The sequence below is a fragment of the Phyllobates terribilis genome, unplaced genomic scaffold (genome assembly GCF_046119375.1).
Source record: "Phyllobates terribilis strain yellow unplaced genomic scaffold, ASM4611937v1 Scaffold_453__1_contigs__length_1468511, whole genome shotgun sequence".
Classification (NCBI taxonomy): domain Eukaryota; kingdom Metazoa; phylum Chordata; class Amphibia; order Anura; family Dendrobatidae; genus Phyllobates; species Phyllobates terribilis.
In genome coordinates, this window is record NW_027363213.1 from 338,561 (window position 1) to 352,638 (window position 14,078).

At 40.8% G+C, this 14,078-nt stretch overlaps 1 protein-coding gene across 1 annotated transcript in view; it reads right to left on the reverse strand.

Annotated features, from left to right (window-relative positions):
* Window positions 1-5,009: 5,009 nt before the first annotated feature.
* The window catches only part of LOC141229030 (uncharacterized), a 41,866-nt gene continuing 32,797 nt past the window's right edge, over window positions 5,010-14,078 (reverse strand). Inside the window, exon 3 of the mRNA XM_073667398.1 lies at window positions 5,010-6,262. Within this exon, the coding sequence (XP_073523499.1) occupies window positions 5,010-6,262 (1,253 nt within the window). The remainder of the gene's footprint in view (window positions 6,263-14,078) is intronic.

Sequence of the window (14,078 nt, forward strand, 5' to 3'; positions counted from 1 at the left end):
TGCAAAAATAAAAAAATGTTTTTTCTAAAGTAACATTTTTGTGAAAAAAAGTTAAATGTTCATTGTTTTCTTCCACATTCCAAAACGTCCTGTGAAGCACCTGAAAGGTGTCACTTCTGGGTATTTTCTGTCATAAAGGCTCCTCAAAGTCACTTCAAATGTGATGTGGTCCCTAAAAAAAGGGTTTTTTAAATTATGTTGGAAAAATGAGAAATCGCTGGTCAACTTTTAACCCTTATAACTTCTTAATAAAAAAAACAATTTTCTTTCAAAAATTGTGCTGATGTAAAGTAGACATGTGGGAAATGTTATCTATTAACTATTTCATGTGACATCTCTCTCTGATTTAAGGGCATGAAAATTCATATTCAAATTTTAACACTATCATGAAGTGCAATATGTCACAAAAAAATAATCTCAGAATCAGTGAGATACGTTGAAGCGTTACAGAGTTATTACATCATAAAGTGACAGTGGTCAGAATTGTAAAAATTGGCCTGGTCATTAACGTGCTAACCACGTTCGGGGGTAAAGGGGTTAACACAACAAAAACAAAAATTGAACGAAGCAAATAATATACAGTACAGACCAAAAGTTTGGACACACCTTCTCATTTAAATATTTTTCTCTATTTTCATGACTAGGAAAATTGTACATTCACACTGAAGGCATCAAAACTATGAATTAACACATGTGGAATTATATAGTTAACAAAAAAGTGTGAAGCAACTGAAAATATGTCTTATATTCTAGGTTCTTCAAAGTAGCCACCTTTTGCTTTGATGACTGCTTTGCACACTCTTGGCATTCTCTTGATGAGCTTCAAGAGGTAGTCACCGGAAATGGTCTTCCAACAATCTTGAAGGAGTTCCCAGAGATGCTTAGCACTTATTGGCCCTTTTGCCTTCACTCTGCGGTCCAGTTCACCCCAAACCATCTTGATTGGGTTCAGTTCTGGTGACTGTGAAGGCCAGGTCATCTGGCATAGCACCCCATCACTCTCCCTCTTGGTCACATAGCCCTTACACAGCCTGGAGGTGTGTTTGGGGTCATTGTCCTGTTGAAAAATAAATGATGGTTCAACTAAACACAAACCGAATGGAAAAGCATGCCGCTGCAAGATGCTGTGGTAGTCATGCTGGTTCAGTATGCCTTCAATTTTGAATAAATCCCCAACAGTGTCACCAGCAAAGCACCCCCACACCATCACACCTCCTCCTCCATGCATCACGGTGGGAACCAGGCATGTAGAGTCAATCCGATCACCTCTTCGGCGTCGCACAAAGACACGGTGGTTGGAACCAAAGATCTCAAATTTGGACTCATCAGACCAAAGCACAGATTTCCACTGGTCTAATGTCCATTCCTTGTGTTCTTTATCCCAAACAAGTCTCTTCTGCTTGTTGCCTGTCCTTAGCAGTGGTTTCCTAGCAGCTATTTTACCATGAAGGCCTGCTGCACAAAGTCTCCTCTTAACAGTTGTTGAAGAGATGTGTCTGCTGCTAGGACTCTGTGTGCCATTGACCTGGTCTCTAATCTGAGCTGCTGTTAACCTGCGATTTCTGAGGCTGGTGACTCGGATAAACTTATCCTCAGAAGCAGAGGTGACTCTTGGTCTTCCTTTCCTGGGGCGGTCCTCATGTGAGCCAGTTTCTTTGTAGCGCTTGATGGTTTTTGCAACTGCACTTGGGGACACTTTCAAAGTTTTCCCAATTTTTCGCACTGACTGACCTTCATTTCTTAAAGGAATGATGGCCACTCATTTTTCTTTACTTAGCTGCTTTTCTCTTGCCATAATACAAATTCTAACAGTCTATTCAGTAGGACTATCAGCTGTGTATCCACCTGACTTCTGCACAACACAACTGATGGTCCCAACCCCATTTATAAGGCAAGAAATCCCACTTATTAAACCTGACAGGGCACACCTGTGAAGTGAAAATCATTTCCGGTGACTACCTCTTGAAGCTCATCAAGAGAATGCCAAGAGTGTGCAAAGCAGTCATCAAAGCAAAAGGTGGCTACTTTGAAGAACCTAGAATATAAGACATATTTTCAGTTGTTTCACACTTTTTTGTTAAGTATATAATTCCACATGTGTTAATTCATAGTTTTGATGCTTTCAGTGTGAATGTACAATTTTCATAGTCATGAAAATACAGAAAAATCTTTAAATCAGAAGGTGTGTCCAAACTTTTGGTCTGTACTGTATATCAAACCAAAGGAAAGGATCTACGTATCAAACAATTGTCTAGTACCAATAAGATGGTGACATATCTATGCTAGGATATGAATGGCAGACCATTTGGGAATAATCAGAAACCCAAAGCAGAAACACCAAACATGACTTTGGTCAAAAACCTTTATTTCACAAACAATTGGTTATATGGTGGCACTGCAGAAGCGGGTGCCCACACTACATAAAATACAGTGATTGTATCATACATAAACCGTTATATGTACAGTAGGTGATATCCAGAAGTCTATTGATCCTATTCTGAACATTATTGGAGAGTTTGGTGAATGGTCAGGCCTGTCCATTATTTGGGATAAGTCTGCTATTCTACCATTTGATGATATCCCTAATTCGAGCATATTAGAACCTACACGAATACAAACGGTTGAGAAATTCTATACCTTGGTATAAGTATAACAAAAAGATCTCAGGATTACATTGTACTGATTCTATATCTTCTTCTGGAAAAGTATAAAGAGAAAATCGATGCGTGGTGGAGATTACCATTATCAGCTGTAGGAAGAGGGAACTTATTAAATATTATATTGATGCCCCAACTCTCATACATTCTGCATAATGCCCGTATTTGGATCCATAATTCCCATTTTCAGAAAATTCATACCAAGTTTCGTTCTCTTATATGGAAAAAGAAATCGGCTAGGATAAAATGTGAATAACTACAAAGTGACAAGGAATCTGGTGTTTTGGTGATTCCTAATGCACTAATATACAGTGGGGAAAAAAAGTATTTAGTCAGCCACCAATTGTGCAAGTATTCCCACTTAAAAAGATGAGAGAGGCCTGTAATTCACATCATAGGTAGACCTCAACTATGAGAGACAAAATGAGGGAACAAATCCTGAAAATCACATTGTCTGATTTGGAAAGAAATTTTTTTCAAATTTTGTTGGAAAATAAGTATTTGGTCAATTACAAACAAGTACATAGCACACAGAGACTAGAGCTAAATAAACTCAAGCTCAAGGAAGATACATATAAAAAATATATTTTTTATTGAGGCAATTTAAAAAGATATCACAGTATAAAAACAATATTAAAAAACAGAAACCTTCCAATTCCAATTGCTGAGACCTTAGGTATAAATAACCCACATATGTAACAATAGGAAGTACCCTAAAGAAAGCGGCCCGTGTAATGAATATATTTGATAATGGGCTTCAGACCAATTTGGTAAGTATAAGAATAATTCTTATCAAAATATTATAAAGGGTAGCTACAGTTATAAGAAGCCATAAATAACAAGTAATATAAGTGTCAATACAGACCCATTTGGTAGGACTATATCCAAATTGTAAGATACGGTCAGATAGTTAGCCACAATAGTATATCAAAAACCAATATATCAAAGCATAGTGCAGGGCCCGCTAAAGGGATAATACTTACAAGTAAGCAGGTATTCAGCATAGGAATCACCCCGACGACGCCGTTTCGCCGATGCTTCCTCAATGCGGCCTGAGCAGGTTTCCGGTGTGCGCGGCCAACTTCCTAGAGCTGTGATCTACAGGAAAATGGCCGCCCAAGCCGGCGCATGCGCGGACCGTTAGCTCCGGCGGCCATTTTCCTGTAGATCACAGCTCTAGGAAGTTGGCCACGCACACTAGAAATCTGCTCAGGCTGCACGCAGACCTCAAATATGTAATAAGTATGTAGCCTATTACATATACTATGGGAATGCCGGGAGTCAGGTAAATACTGGAAAGGAGTTTTTTGTCTAATATAAAGAGGGTATATAAAATAGATATTCAACCAGACCCAAAAAATGCCTATTAGGTATATTAGAAGATGATATGGAATTTGACCCAATTTCAATAGGGAGTTCACGTATTTTATTTCAAGATAGGAAACATATTGCATCCAAATGGATTAACCCCTTACCTACAGAAATTAGTGAACTCAAAAATAAGATAAATAATATTATCGGATTATGATTGGATACACCTAGAATGCCATCAAGAGGGTTATTGTTGGAGAGACTATTTGATTTATGGGTGGTAATGGCGAGGTCTAATGTTTCATTGGAATTCCTTAACATGTGGTATGGGTAACATAGCACACCTATATGTGCATAGGATTATAATGTTTATTACAATATTATGGTTATATAAGAGATTTCAAGAATGTGGAATGTTAATTGTAAGATATAGTAATTGCAAGTTATCAGACGGTAATGGGCAAGCTGAAAGGACATATAGGAGAGATGCATATATGTCATCCTATTGTATGTTATTTTATTATTGTATGTACTGGTTTCTTGTTTTGTCAAAAAAACTAATGAAAAAAAGCTCAATGAAAATTTTTTGGATTAAAAATATAAAGAACAGGAAAAAGGCTACTCTCCTGTGCGGGTTCCCTGGTGCTTAATCAAATCTGATTTCTGGTTAAAACATTTCCCACATTGTGAACATGAAAATGGCTTCTCCCCTGTGTGAATTCTCTGGTGTCTAACAAGAACTGATTTCTGGGTAAAACATTTCCCACATTCTGAACATGAAAAAGGCTTCTCCCCTGTGTGAGTTCTCTGGTGGTTATGAAGATGTGCTTTCCAACTAAAACATTTTTCACATTCTGAACAGGAAAAAGGCTTCTTCCCTGTGTGGGTTCTCTGGTGCCTAATCAAATCTGATTTATGGTTAAAACATTTCCCACATTCTGAACATGAAAAAGGTTTCTCCCCTGTGTGTGTTCTTTGGTGTACAACAAAAATCCATTTATGGTTAAAATATTTCCCACATTCTGAGCAGGAAAAAGGCATCTACCCTGTGTGGATTCTCTGGTGGCCATCAAGATAGTCTTTCCGGTTAAAACATTTCCCGCATTCTGAACATGAAAAAGGCTTCTCCCCTGTGTGAATTCTCTGGTGCTTGACAAAATCTGATTTCTGGTTAAAACATTTCCCACATTCTGAACATGAAAAAGGCTTCTCCCCTGTGTGGGTTCTCTGGTGGTTATCAAGCTGTGCTCTCTGGTTAAAACATTTCCCACATTCTGAACAGGAAAAAGGCTTCTCCCCTGTGTGAATTCTCTGGTGCTTGACAAAGTCTGATTTCTGGTTAAAACATTTCCCACATTCTGAGCATGAAAAAGGCTTCTCCCCTGTGTGATTTCTCTGGTGCTTGACAAAGTCTGATTTCTGGTTAAAACATTTCCCACATTCTGAACATGAAACAGGCTTCTCCCCTGTGTGATTTCTCTGGTGCTTAACAAAGTCTGATTTCTGGTTAAAACATTTCCCACATTCTGAACATGAAAAAGGCTTCTCCCCTGTGTGAATTCTCTGGTGCCTGACAAAGTCTGATTTCTGGTTAAAACATTTCCCACATTCTGAACATGAAAAAGGCTTCTCCCCTGTGTGAATTCTCTGGTGCCTGACAAAGTCTGATTTCTGGTTAAAACATTTTCCACATTCTGAACATGAAAAAGGCTTCTCCCCTGTGTGAATTCTCTGGTGCCTGACAAAGTCTGATTTCCGGTTAAAACATTTCCCACATTCTGAACATGAAAAAGGCTTCTTCCCTGTGTGGGTTCTCTGGTGGCGATCAAGATGCACTTTCTGGTTAAAACATTTCCCACATTCTGAACATGAAATAGGCTTCTCCCCTGTGTGAATTCTCTGGTGCTTGACAAAGTCTGATTTCTGGTTAAAACATCTCCCACATTTGGAACAAAAAAAGCTGTTGTCTGCTGTGTGTAATTTTTGATGTTTAAGAATAGACTTTTCAAGGATGAAACTATTCCTATTTTCTGAACGTGAAAATGACTTCTTTGCGTTAGGAGCAGTACGTTTTGTAATGCTTATTTTTTTATTTTGATTTTCCTTAGTAGTCGGTAATGAATCAGAAGACAGGACCTGTTTCATAGGATCAGATGACAGATCTTTGCTGTGAAGGGATGATGGTGTATCTGGAGTAATGACATTCACTTCAATTGTATCCCGTGGAATCTGAAGATCATCTGATTTAAAAACTGAAGATGTCAGCTGTCCCTCTGATCTCCTGGTACAGTCATCTGCCAAGAATAAAAAACATAGAAACAGAAAAAACTGACGGCACTTCCAATACAAGAAATAGGTGTGAACAGTTGCTTACTAGGAGAAGATACCTCCATATACAATTAACAAACAAAGTAGAACTTTATAACGCTAAGTATGTAAATATGAAGTATGAAATATGAATAGCATTACTGCTGTAGAAAATAAAAATAAATGAGAAATCTTAGCGCATAAATTGGCCAATTCATGTGTACCTGACAGCCACGGTAAGGCGTTTCTCGATGTCAGGACCCTACCTATGTGAATACCTCTCTAAGAGACATCCGTCTGCTTACGTGTGGTTAAGCAAGATCCTACTGCAATTAAAACCACCTGTGGCATAGAGGAGGAGTGCACAGTCAAAGCTTAAACATAGAAACAGAAAAAACTGACGGCACTTCCAATACAAGAAATAGGTGTGAACAGGTGCTTACTAGGAGAAGCTACCTCCATATACAATTAACAAACAAAGTAGCACTCCGTAACGCTAAGTATGTAAATATGAAGTATGAAATATGAATAGCATTACTGCTGTAGAAAATCTTACTTTCCTACACATAAGCAGACGGATGTCCCTTAGAGAGGTATTCACATTGGTAGGGTCCTGACATCAAGAAACACCTTACCGCAGCTGTCAGGTACACATGAATTGGCCAATTTATGCGCTAAAATTTCTCATTTATTTCTATTTTCTACAGCAGTAATGCTATTCATATTTCATACTTCATATTTACATACTTAGCATTACAGAGTTGTTTGTTAAGAATAAAAAACAATTATTTTTGAATAAAATATCCTTGAAATGTAATTTTTGAACATTTCTACTTAAAGTGTCTGTAGAAATGGCAAGTTATTGATAGAATGACCGTCACAGTATAATAGAAAACCTCATAGCATGAACCAGTATAACGTGGTGTTCAACTGTTTTTTCATTCTGCCTCCAAAATATGGAATAAGAAGCCATCAAAAATTATTATGTAGGCAAAAATGATACCAATAAAAACTTCTACTCATCCATAAATCAATCCAGCAAAATCCGCTCTCCCAAAGTCAAATCTTCCCTTCGCTTCTGAGCTTTGCAGTGTGCCCAAACCATATTTAGCATTGTGAAGTCACCGGGTCTTCCGTGGGCGTAATACTACTCAGACAACACAGGGTGCGGGTAAAACAGTGTGGTAATAGTTTATTGAACCACAAAGCGGACAATAAATAGGGAAAGAAGGGGAGAGCTGTCCCTACATTAAGACTAAGCTGAGTCCCTACGTTGTAGCGGGCAACCTGTTCCTTGAGAACAGACCCGCCTTCGTCCTCGGCTAGTCTGAACGGAGACCTATAGAGAAAGGGAGGGGCCCTAAAAGAACTAAGGACTGGGACAAAAATGGGACACCTCCTAACAGAAGTTGTTGCAGAGCAAAAGATAAACTGACAAAAGTACTGGAGGTCCCAGAGGACCAAACAAACTAGAGATAGATAGGCACAAAAGCACCTGGCTAGAGAGACAGTCAAAACAACACTGAAGTCCAGCAAAGCCAGAAGGGCGGAGCTGGAATATATAGGAAGATGGTCACGTGACTGCAAAACACAAGATAGAAACAAAAACAAACAGGAGGGTTCTAACAGTACCCCCTCTTTTATGAGGATCCTCCGGATCCTCCAGGCCCAGGCCTATCCGGAAATCTCCTGTGGAAAGCTCTGACAAGTCTAGGGGCAGAGACATCATCCGCCTTTACCCAGGAGTTATCCTCGGGACCGAAACTTTTCCAAGCGACGAGATACTGCAATCTCCCTCTATGCCCTCTGGAATTCAGCATACAAGAAATTTTATATTCGCCGTCTTCCACCACCGGAGGAACTGTGACAGTGGCCTCCCTATCCGATACATCAGCCTTTTTCAACAAGGAAACATGAAACACAGGATTAATCTTTCAGTAAGTAGGGACATCCAACCTAACAGCAGACTGGTTAACCACCTGAAGCACCTTAAATGGCCCCACAAACTTCGGACCCAATTTTTTAGAGGGAATCCTCAACCGCAGATTCTTTGAGGACAACCAAACCATGTCACCCACAGTAAACAAAACCTCTTTACATTTCCTGTTAAAATACTTCTTGGACTTTTTGTTAGCCTCTTGAAGGTTACAACGTACATTAGTCCAAACTCTCTCCAAATCACCGGAAAAATTCTCCTCCTCCGGCACCGCCGACCCCAATTTGGAGAACGAACCAAAAGACGGATGTCTCCCAGTACAACAAAAAAAAGGAGAACACCCAGCAGAGGAGGATGTATGGTTGTTAAGAGCAAATTCTGAGAGTGGCAGAAACTCAGACCACCCCTCTTGATTGTCCGCCACAAAACAACGCAAAAACTGTTCAACATCCTGGTTCTTTCTTTCTTTCAGTCTGTCCATTAGACTCAGAATGATACCCAGATGAAAATAACAAATTGACTCCCAACCTGTCACAAAAAGCACGCCAAATGTGAGCCACAAACTGAGGTCCCTTATCAGAAACAATGTCGGTGGGAACGCCATAGAGCCTGACAATTTCCTTAACAAACGCCTTAGCGAGTGTCTTAGCGCAGGGTAGCTTAATGAATGGAACCAAATGACACATCTTGCTAAAACGGTCCACGACCACCCAGATGACAGTGAAACCCTCGGACACTGGAAGGTAAGTAATAAAATCCATTGCCAGATGCGTCCAAGGCGCACTAGGAACCTCCAGAGGGCAAAGCAACCCCGCAGCAGGGGTATGTGAAGCCTTTGACCTAGCACACACCGTACATTGACGTACCCACTTGATGACTTCCTTCTGCCACCCAGGCCACCAAAAACTGCGACTGATAAGTCTCTTAGTCTCAGAAATTCCTGGATGACCTGCCAACCGAGACTCATGATACTCCACAAACAAATCTCTCCTAAAGGTTCTAGGCACAAACAACCTCCCATGAGGAGTGTTAGATGGGGCATCCTCTTAGGCTTTCAGAATCCCATGTTCCAAAACGGAGTCCAATGCAGCTACCACAACTCCTTCCTGTAACATGCTCTCCTCCTCCTCGGTACCAACCACGGGAGAAAAGCTGCGAGATAAAGCATCACCTTTAACATTCTTAGTACCAGGGATATAGGTAACAGAAAGATTAAACCGAGAAAAAAAAAGTGCGCACCTAGCTTGACGGGCATTCAAGCGTTTGGCAGCATCCAGATAGATCAAATTCGTATGATCTGTGAAAACCTGAATAGGAAATCTAGCACCTTCCAAGAAATGACACCAATGTTCAAACACAAGTTTAATAGCCAGCAATTCCTGATTGCCAACATCGTAATTAAGTTCGGTCTCTGAAAATTTTTTAGAAAAAAAAGCACAGGGATGTACTCCATCCTTGTTCTCCTGAGACAAAACTGCACCGACCCCCACCGAAGAAGCCTACACCTCGACCAAAAAAGGCTCGGTCTCATCAGGCTGCATAAGGATAGGGGCAGAACTGAACCTCTCCTTGAGATACACAAAAGCTTCAATGGCCTCAGTAGCCCACTGGACCGTATTCGCACCTTTCCTGGTGAGATCGGTCAGCGGCTTAACAATTATAGAAAAATTCTTAATGAATTTTCTGTAATAATTGGCGAAACCCAAAAATCTCTGTATCGATTTCAAACCAATAGGCCTAGGCCATTCCTGCACAGCCTGAACCTTCACCGGGTCCATCTGAAAGCCCTCGCTGGAGATAATATAGCCCAAAAAACTAATTCTCTGCACAGCAAACGCACATTTCTCCAGCTTAGCAAAGAGTGAATTATCACTCAATAACTGCAAAACTTCACGTACACTCTGCCAATGGGACTCCAGATCTGGTGAATAAATCAGAATGTCATCCAAATACACAACCACATTCTTACCAATCAAAGGTCTCAGGATGTCATTAATAAGGTTCTGAAAAAACGCGGGTGCATTGGTAAGACCAAAAGGCATCACTAGATTCTCAAAATGACCTACCGGAGTGTTAAAGGCAGTTTTCCATTCATCACCCTCCTTCATTCGTAACAAATGAACTGATTAAATTTGCTGATGACACAAAGCTAGGAGGGATAGCTAATACTAGAGAAGAGAGAGAGAGGATTCAAAAAGACCTAAATAAACTGGAGCAGTGGGCAGCAACCAACAGAATGGTTTTTAACAGGGAAAAATGCAAAGTACTACATCTGGGCAATAAAAATGAAAAAAGCATATACAGAATGGGAGGAATAGAGCTAAGCAACAGTACATGTGAAAAAGACTTAGGTATACTAATAGATCATAGACTGAACATGAGTCAACAGTGTGATGCAGCAGCAAAAAAGGCAAATACAATTCTGGGATGTATTAACAGAAGCATACAGTCTAGATCACGTGAAGTCATTATCGGTCTTTACTCCCCTTTGGTCAGACCTCATCTGGAATACTGTGTACAGTTTTGGGCACCACATTTTAAAAAAGACATAGACAAACTGGAGCAAGTTCAGAGAAGAGCGACCAGAATGGTGACTGGTCTGCAAACCATGTCCTATGAGGAACGGTTGCAAGATTTGGGAATGTTTAGCTTGCAAAAAGGAAGACTGAGAGGAGACTTAATAGCTGTCTACAAATATGTCAAGGGCTGTCACATTGTAGAAGGATCATCTTTATTCTCATTTGCACAAGGAAAGACTAGAAGCAATGGGATGAAACTAAATGGGAGGAGACACAGATTAGATATTAGAAAAAACTTTTTGACAGTTAGGGTGATTAATGAGTGGAACAGGCTGCCACGAGAGGTGGTGAGTTCCCCTTCAATGGACGTCTTCAAACAGAGGCTGGACAGACATCTGTCTGAGATGATCTAGTGAATCCTGCTTTGAGCAGGGGGTTGGACCAGATGACCCAGGAGGTCCCTTCCAACTCTACCATTCTATGATTCTATGATTCTATGAAATTGTATGACCCCCGGAGATCAATTTTAGAGAACCACTTGGCTCCCACTAACTGGTTAAACAAGTCAGGAATTAACGGCAATGGGTAGGAATTGCGTACGGTAATCTTATTAATTTCACGAAAGTCCAGACATGGACGTAAACCGCCGTCCTTTTTTTTAACAAAAAGAAAAATTTAACGGCCACAGGCGACTTAGAAGGTCTAATGTGACCAGCAGCCAAGCTCATCTGTATGTATTCCTCCAAGGCCTTTCTTTCAGGGATAGTCAGATTAAATAAGAGACTCTTGGGAAGAGTAGCTCCAGGAACAAACTCAATGGTGCAATCATAGTCCCTATGAGGAGGTAAAACTTGCAACTCCTCCTCTGAAAAAAACCTTCCAAAAATCCTGAATAGGTACAGGTAATTCCCCTTTTTCCACAACCGCAATGCGACCATTACAACACTTATCATAGCACTTAGGACTCCAAGACTTAATCTCATTAGTAGACCAGTCCAGTAAAGGATTGTGCAGTTTTAATCAAAGCAAACCTAAAACGACTGGAGAGGGTAAATTATTTAATACCACCAAATCCAAATTTTCTTGGTGAATGCCATTGATAGTGAGGGGAAATGCAGCAACCTTGTGAGTAATACATTTCAAAGGAGTGTTATCAATTGCAATCACAGAAATAGGTGATGACAAAGGTTTGGATTCCAATTTAAGTTTTTCCAAAAACCCCTTATCAATCACATTAAGTGTTGAACCACAATCCACAAATACCTGAACTTCAATCAAATCTTCCTGCAATGAGGTACTCCCTGAAAGAAATACTACTTTAGAGCTCAAACAAGCAATATGGGCGTAACTGACCTTTTTTTTTTCTTTACTTAAATGAAGCTCACAGCTCTTAATCAAATGGTCAGTTTTACCACAATAAAAACACAATCCCTTGGAAAACCTGCGGTCTCTTTCCTGAGAGCGGAGTGACATCGCCCCAAACTCCATCGGTTCTCCGCCGTCCAAGCAGACCCTCTGGGGACTAGGAGCTGCCATTGCAGGAATTTTTTCATCATTAACCCTGGCAAGCAGTGTCCTGTCCACACGTATAGCTAATTCCATGGCTTCCTGCAAGGTTTCAGGTGCGGGAAATGCAATCAGCAGATCCTTAACCCTTTCACTTAGACCAGCAACAAAAAAAACATTTTAACGCCGAATCATTCCATTTCACTTCTGAGAAACCACCTTCTGAAGTGTGTACAATAATCTTCAACATCACCTGACCCCTGATTCAAACGCCTCAGTTCTGTCTCAGCAGATGAGACTCGATCAGGATCGTCATACAATAGCCCCATAGCAGAAAAAAAATTCTCCAGTGACCTAAAACACTGATCATTAGGTTGGAGAGAAAAGGCCCACCCCTGTGGTTCCTTGCGCAAAAGTGACATGATAAACAAAATGCGCTGTGATTCATTCCCAGAGGACCTTGGTCTCAAACGAAAATATAATAAACAAGCATTTTTAAAGGGAAAAAAATCTTGTTGTTTACCATAAAAAATATCAGGGAGTCCTACTTTGGGTTCGACAAAATGCGCCCCAGGACAGCTACTCACGTGTTTCCGGAGCTCGGACACCTCCAGAGACAAACCCTGCAGGCGTTGAGCCAAATCTTGGAATAGAAACCATACTGATCCCTGGATTTCTTTCCTTAAGGTTTTTGTTTGGGCTGAACTTACTGTTATGATCTGCAACATAAACTAGGGAAAGAAGGGGAGAGCTGTCCCTACAGTAAGACTAAGCTGAGTCCCTACGTTGTAGTGGGCAACCTGTTCCTTGAGAACAGACTCACCTTCGTCCTCGGCTAGTCTGAACGGAGACCTATAGAGAAAGGAAGGGGTCCCTAAATGAACTAAGGACTGGGACAAAAATGGGACACCTCCTAACAGAAGTTGTTGCAGAGCAAAAGATAAACTGACAAAAGCACTGGAGGTCCCAGAGGACCAAGCAAACTAGAGATAGATAGGCACAAAAGCACCTGGCTAGAGACACAGTCAAAACAACACTGAAGTCCAGCAAAGCCAGAAGGGCGGAGCTGGAATATATAGGAAGATGGTCACGTGACCGCAAAACACACGATAGAAACAAAAACAAACAGGAGGGTTCTAACAATAAACAGGTAAAACAGTCCCAGCAAGTACCCAAGATGGTGCAAATTACAGAGTCCTCACCCTTCCACTGGCACGCCTGGGATAGAACAGCTGCGATTTTGGGGCTTCCAGAGCCAACTACCGGCACCAGTGGTCCCCCGCTTTTGGCTGGCCCCCAAAGAGAGGAGGTAACGACAAGCTTAGGAAACTAGCCGAGAGCAGTTAGGTCTGCGGCCAGGTGAACTGTTTGTTCCTACCTGGATTCTTCAAGACGTCTCTGAGGGTTCAGCAATGGTCAATGGAGCCGATCTGTATTCCTCCAGCTGGGCCCAAGTACCCTAAGCTGACATGCTGTAGAATGACACCGAATAGAGGCAGAGACCCCCTTTTTATAGATCACAATTATCTTTGCAACCATCATTCACAGGTCAAGGGTTAGGGATGAAGGTGGAAGAAGCTCATGACTCATTGTTTGAGCATTTAATCAACTTGCATAGTTTGTCCTCCATTGCTCGACAAATCAACAATTCGCTGGGCAGGTATAATATGAAATTAGTATATTATCAAACAGTATTGCTCCATGTCCCTATCTTGCAAGATTTGCAGACAACAAGTTGCAGTACATCTCAACTCAAGTGTCAACATTCAGTATTATTCAAACAATAGTCTGTATTAATCAACCAAAGAAGAACACAGGTTAAAAAAGTCAACATAAAAATAA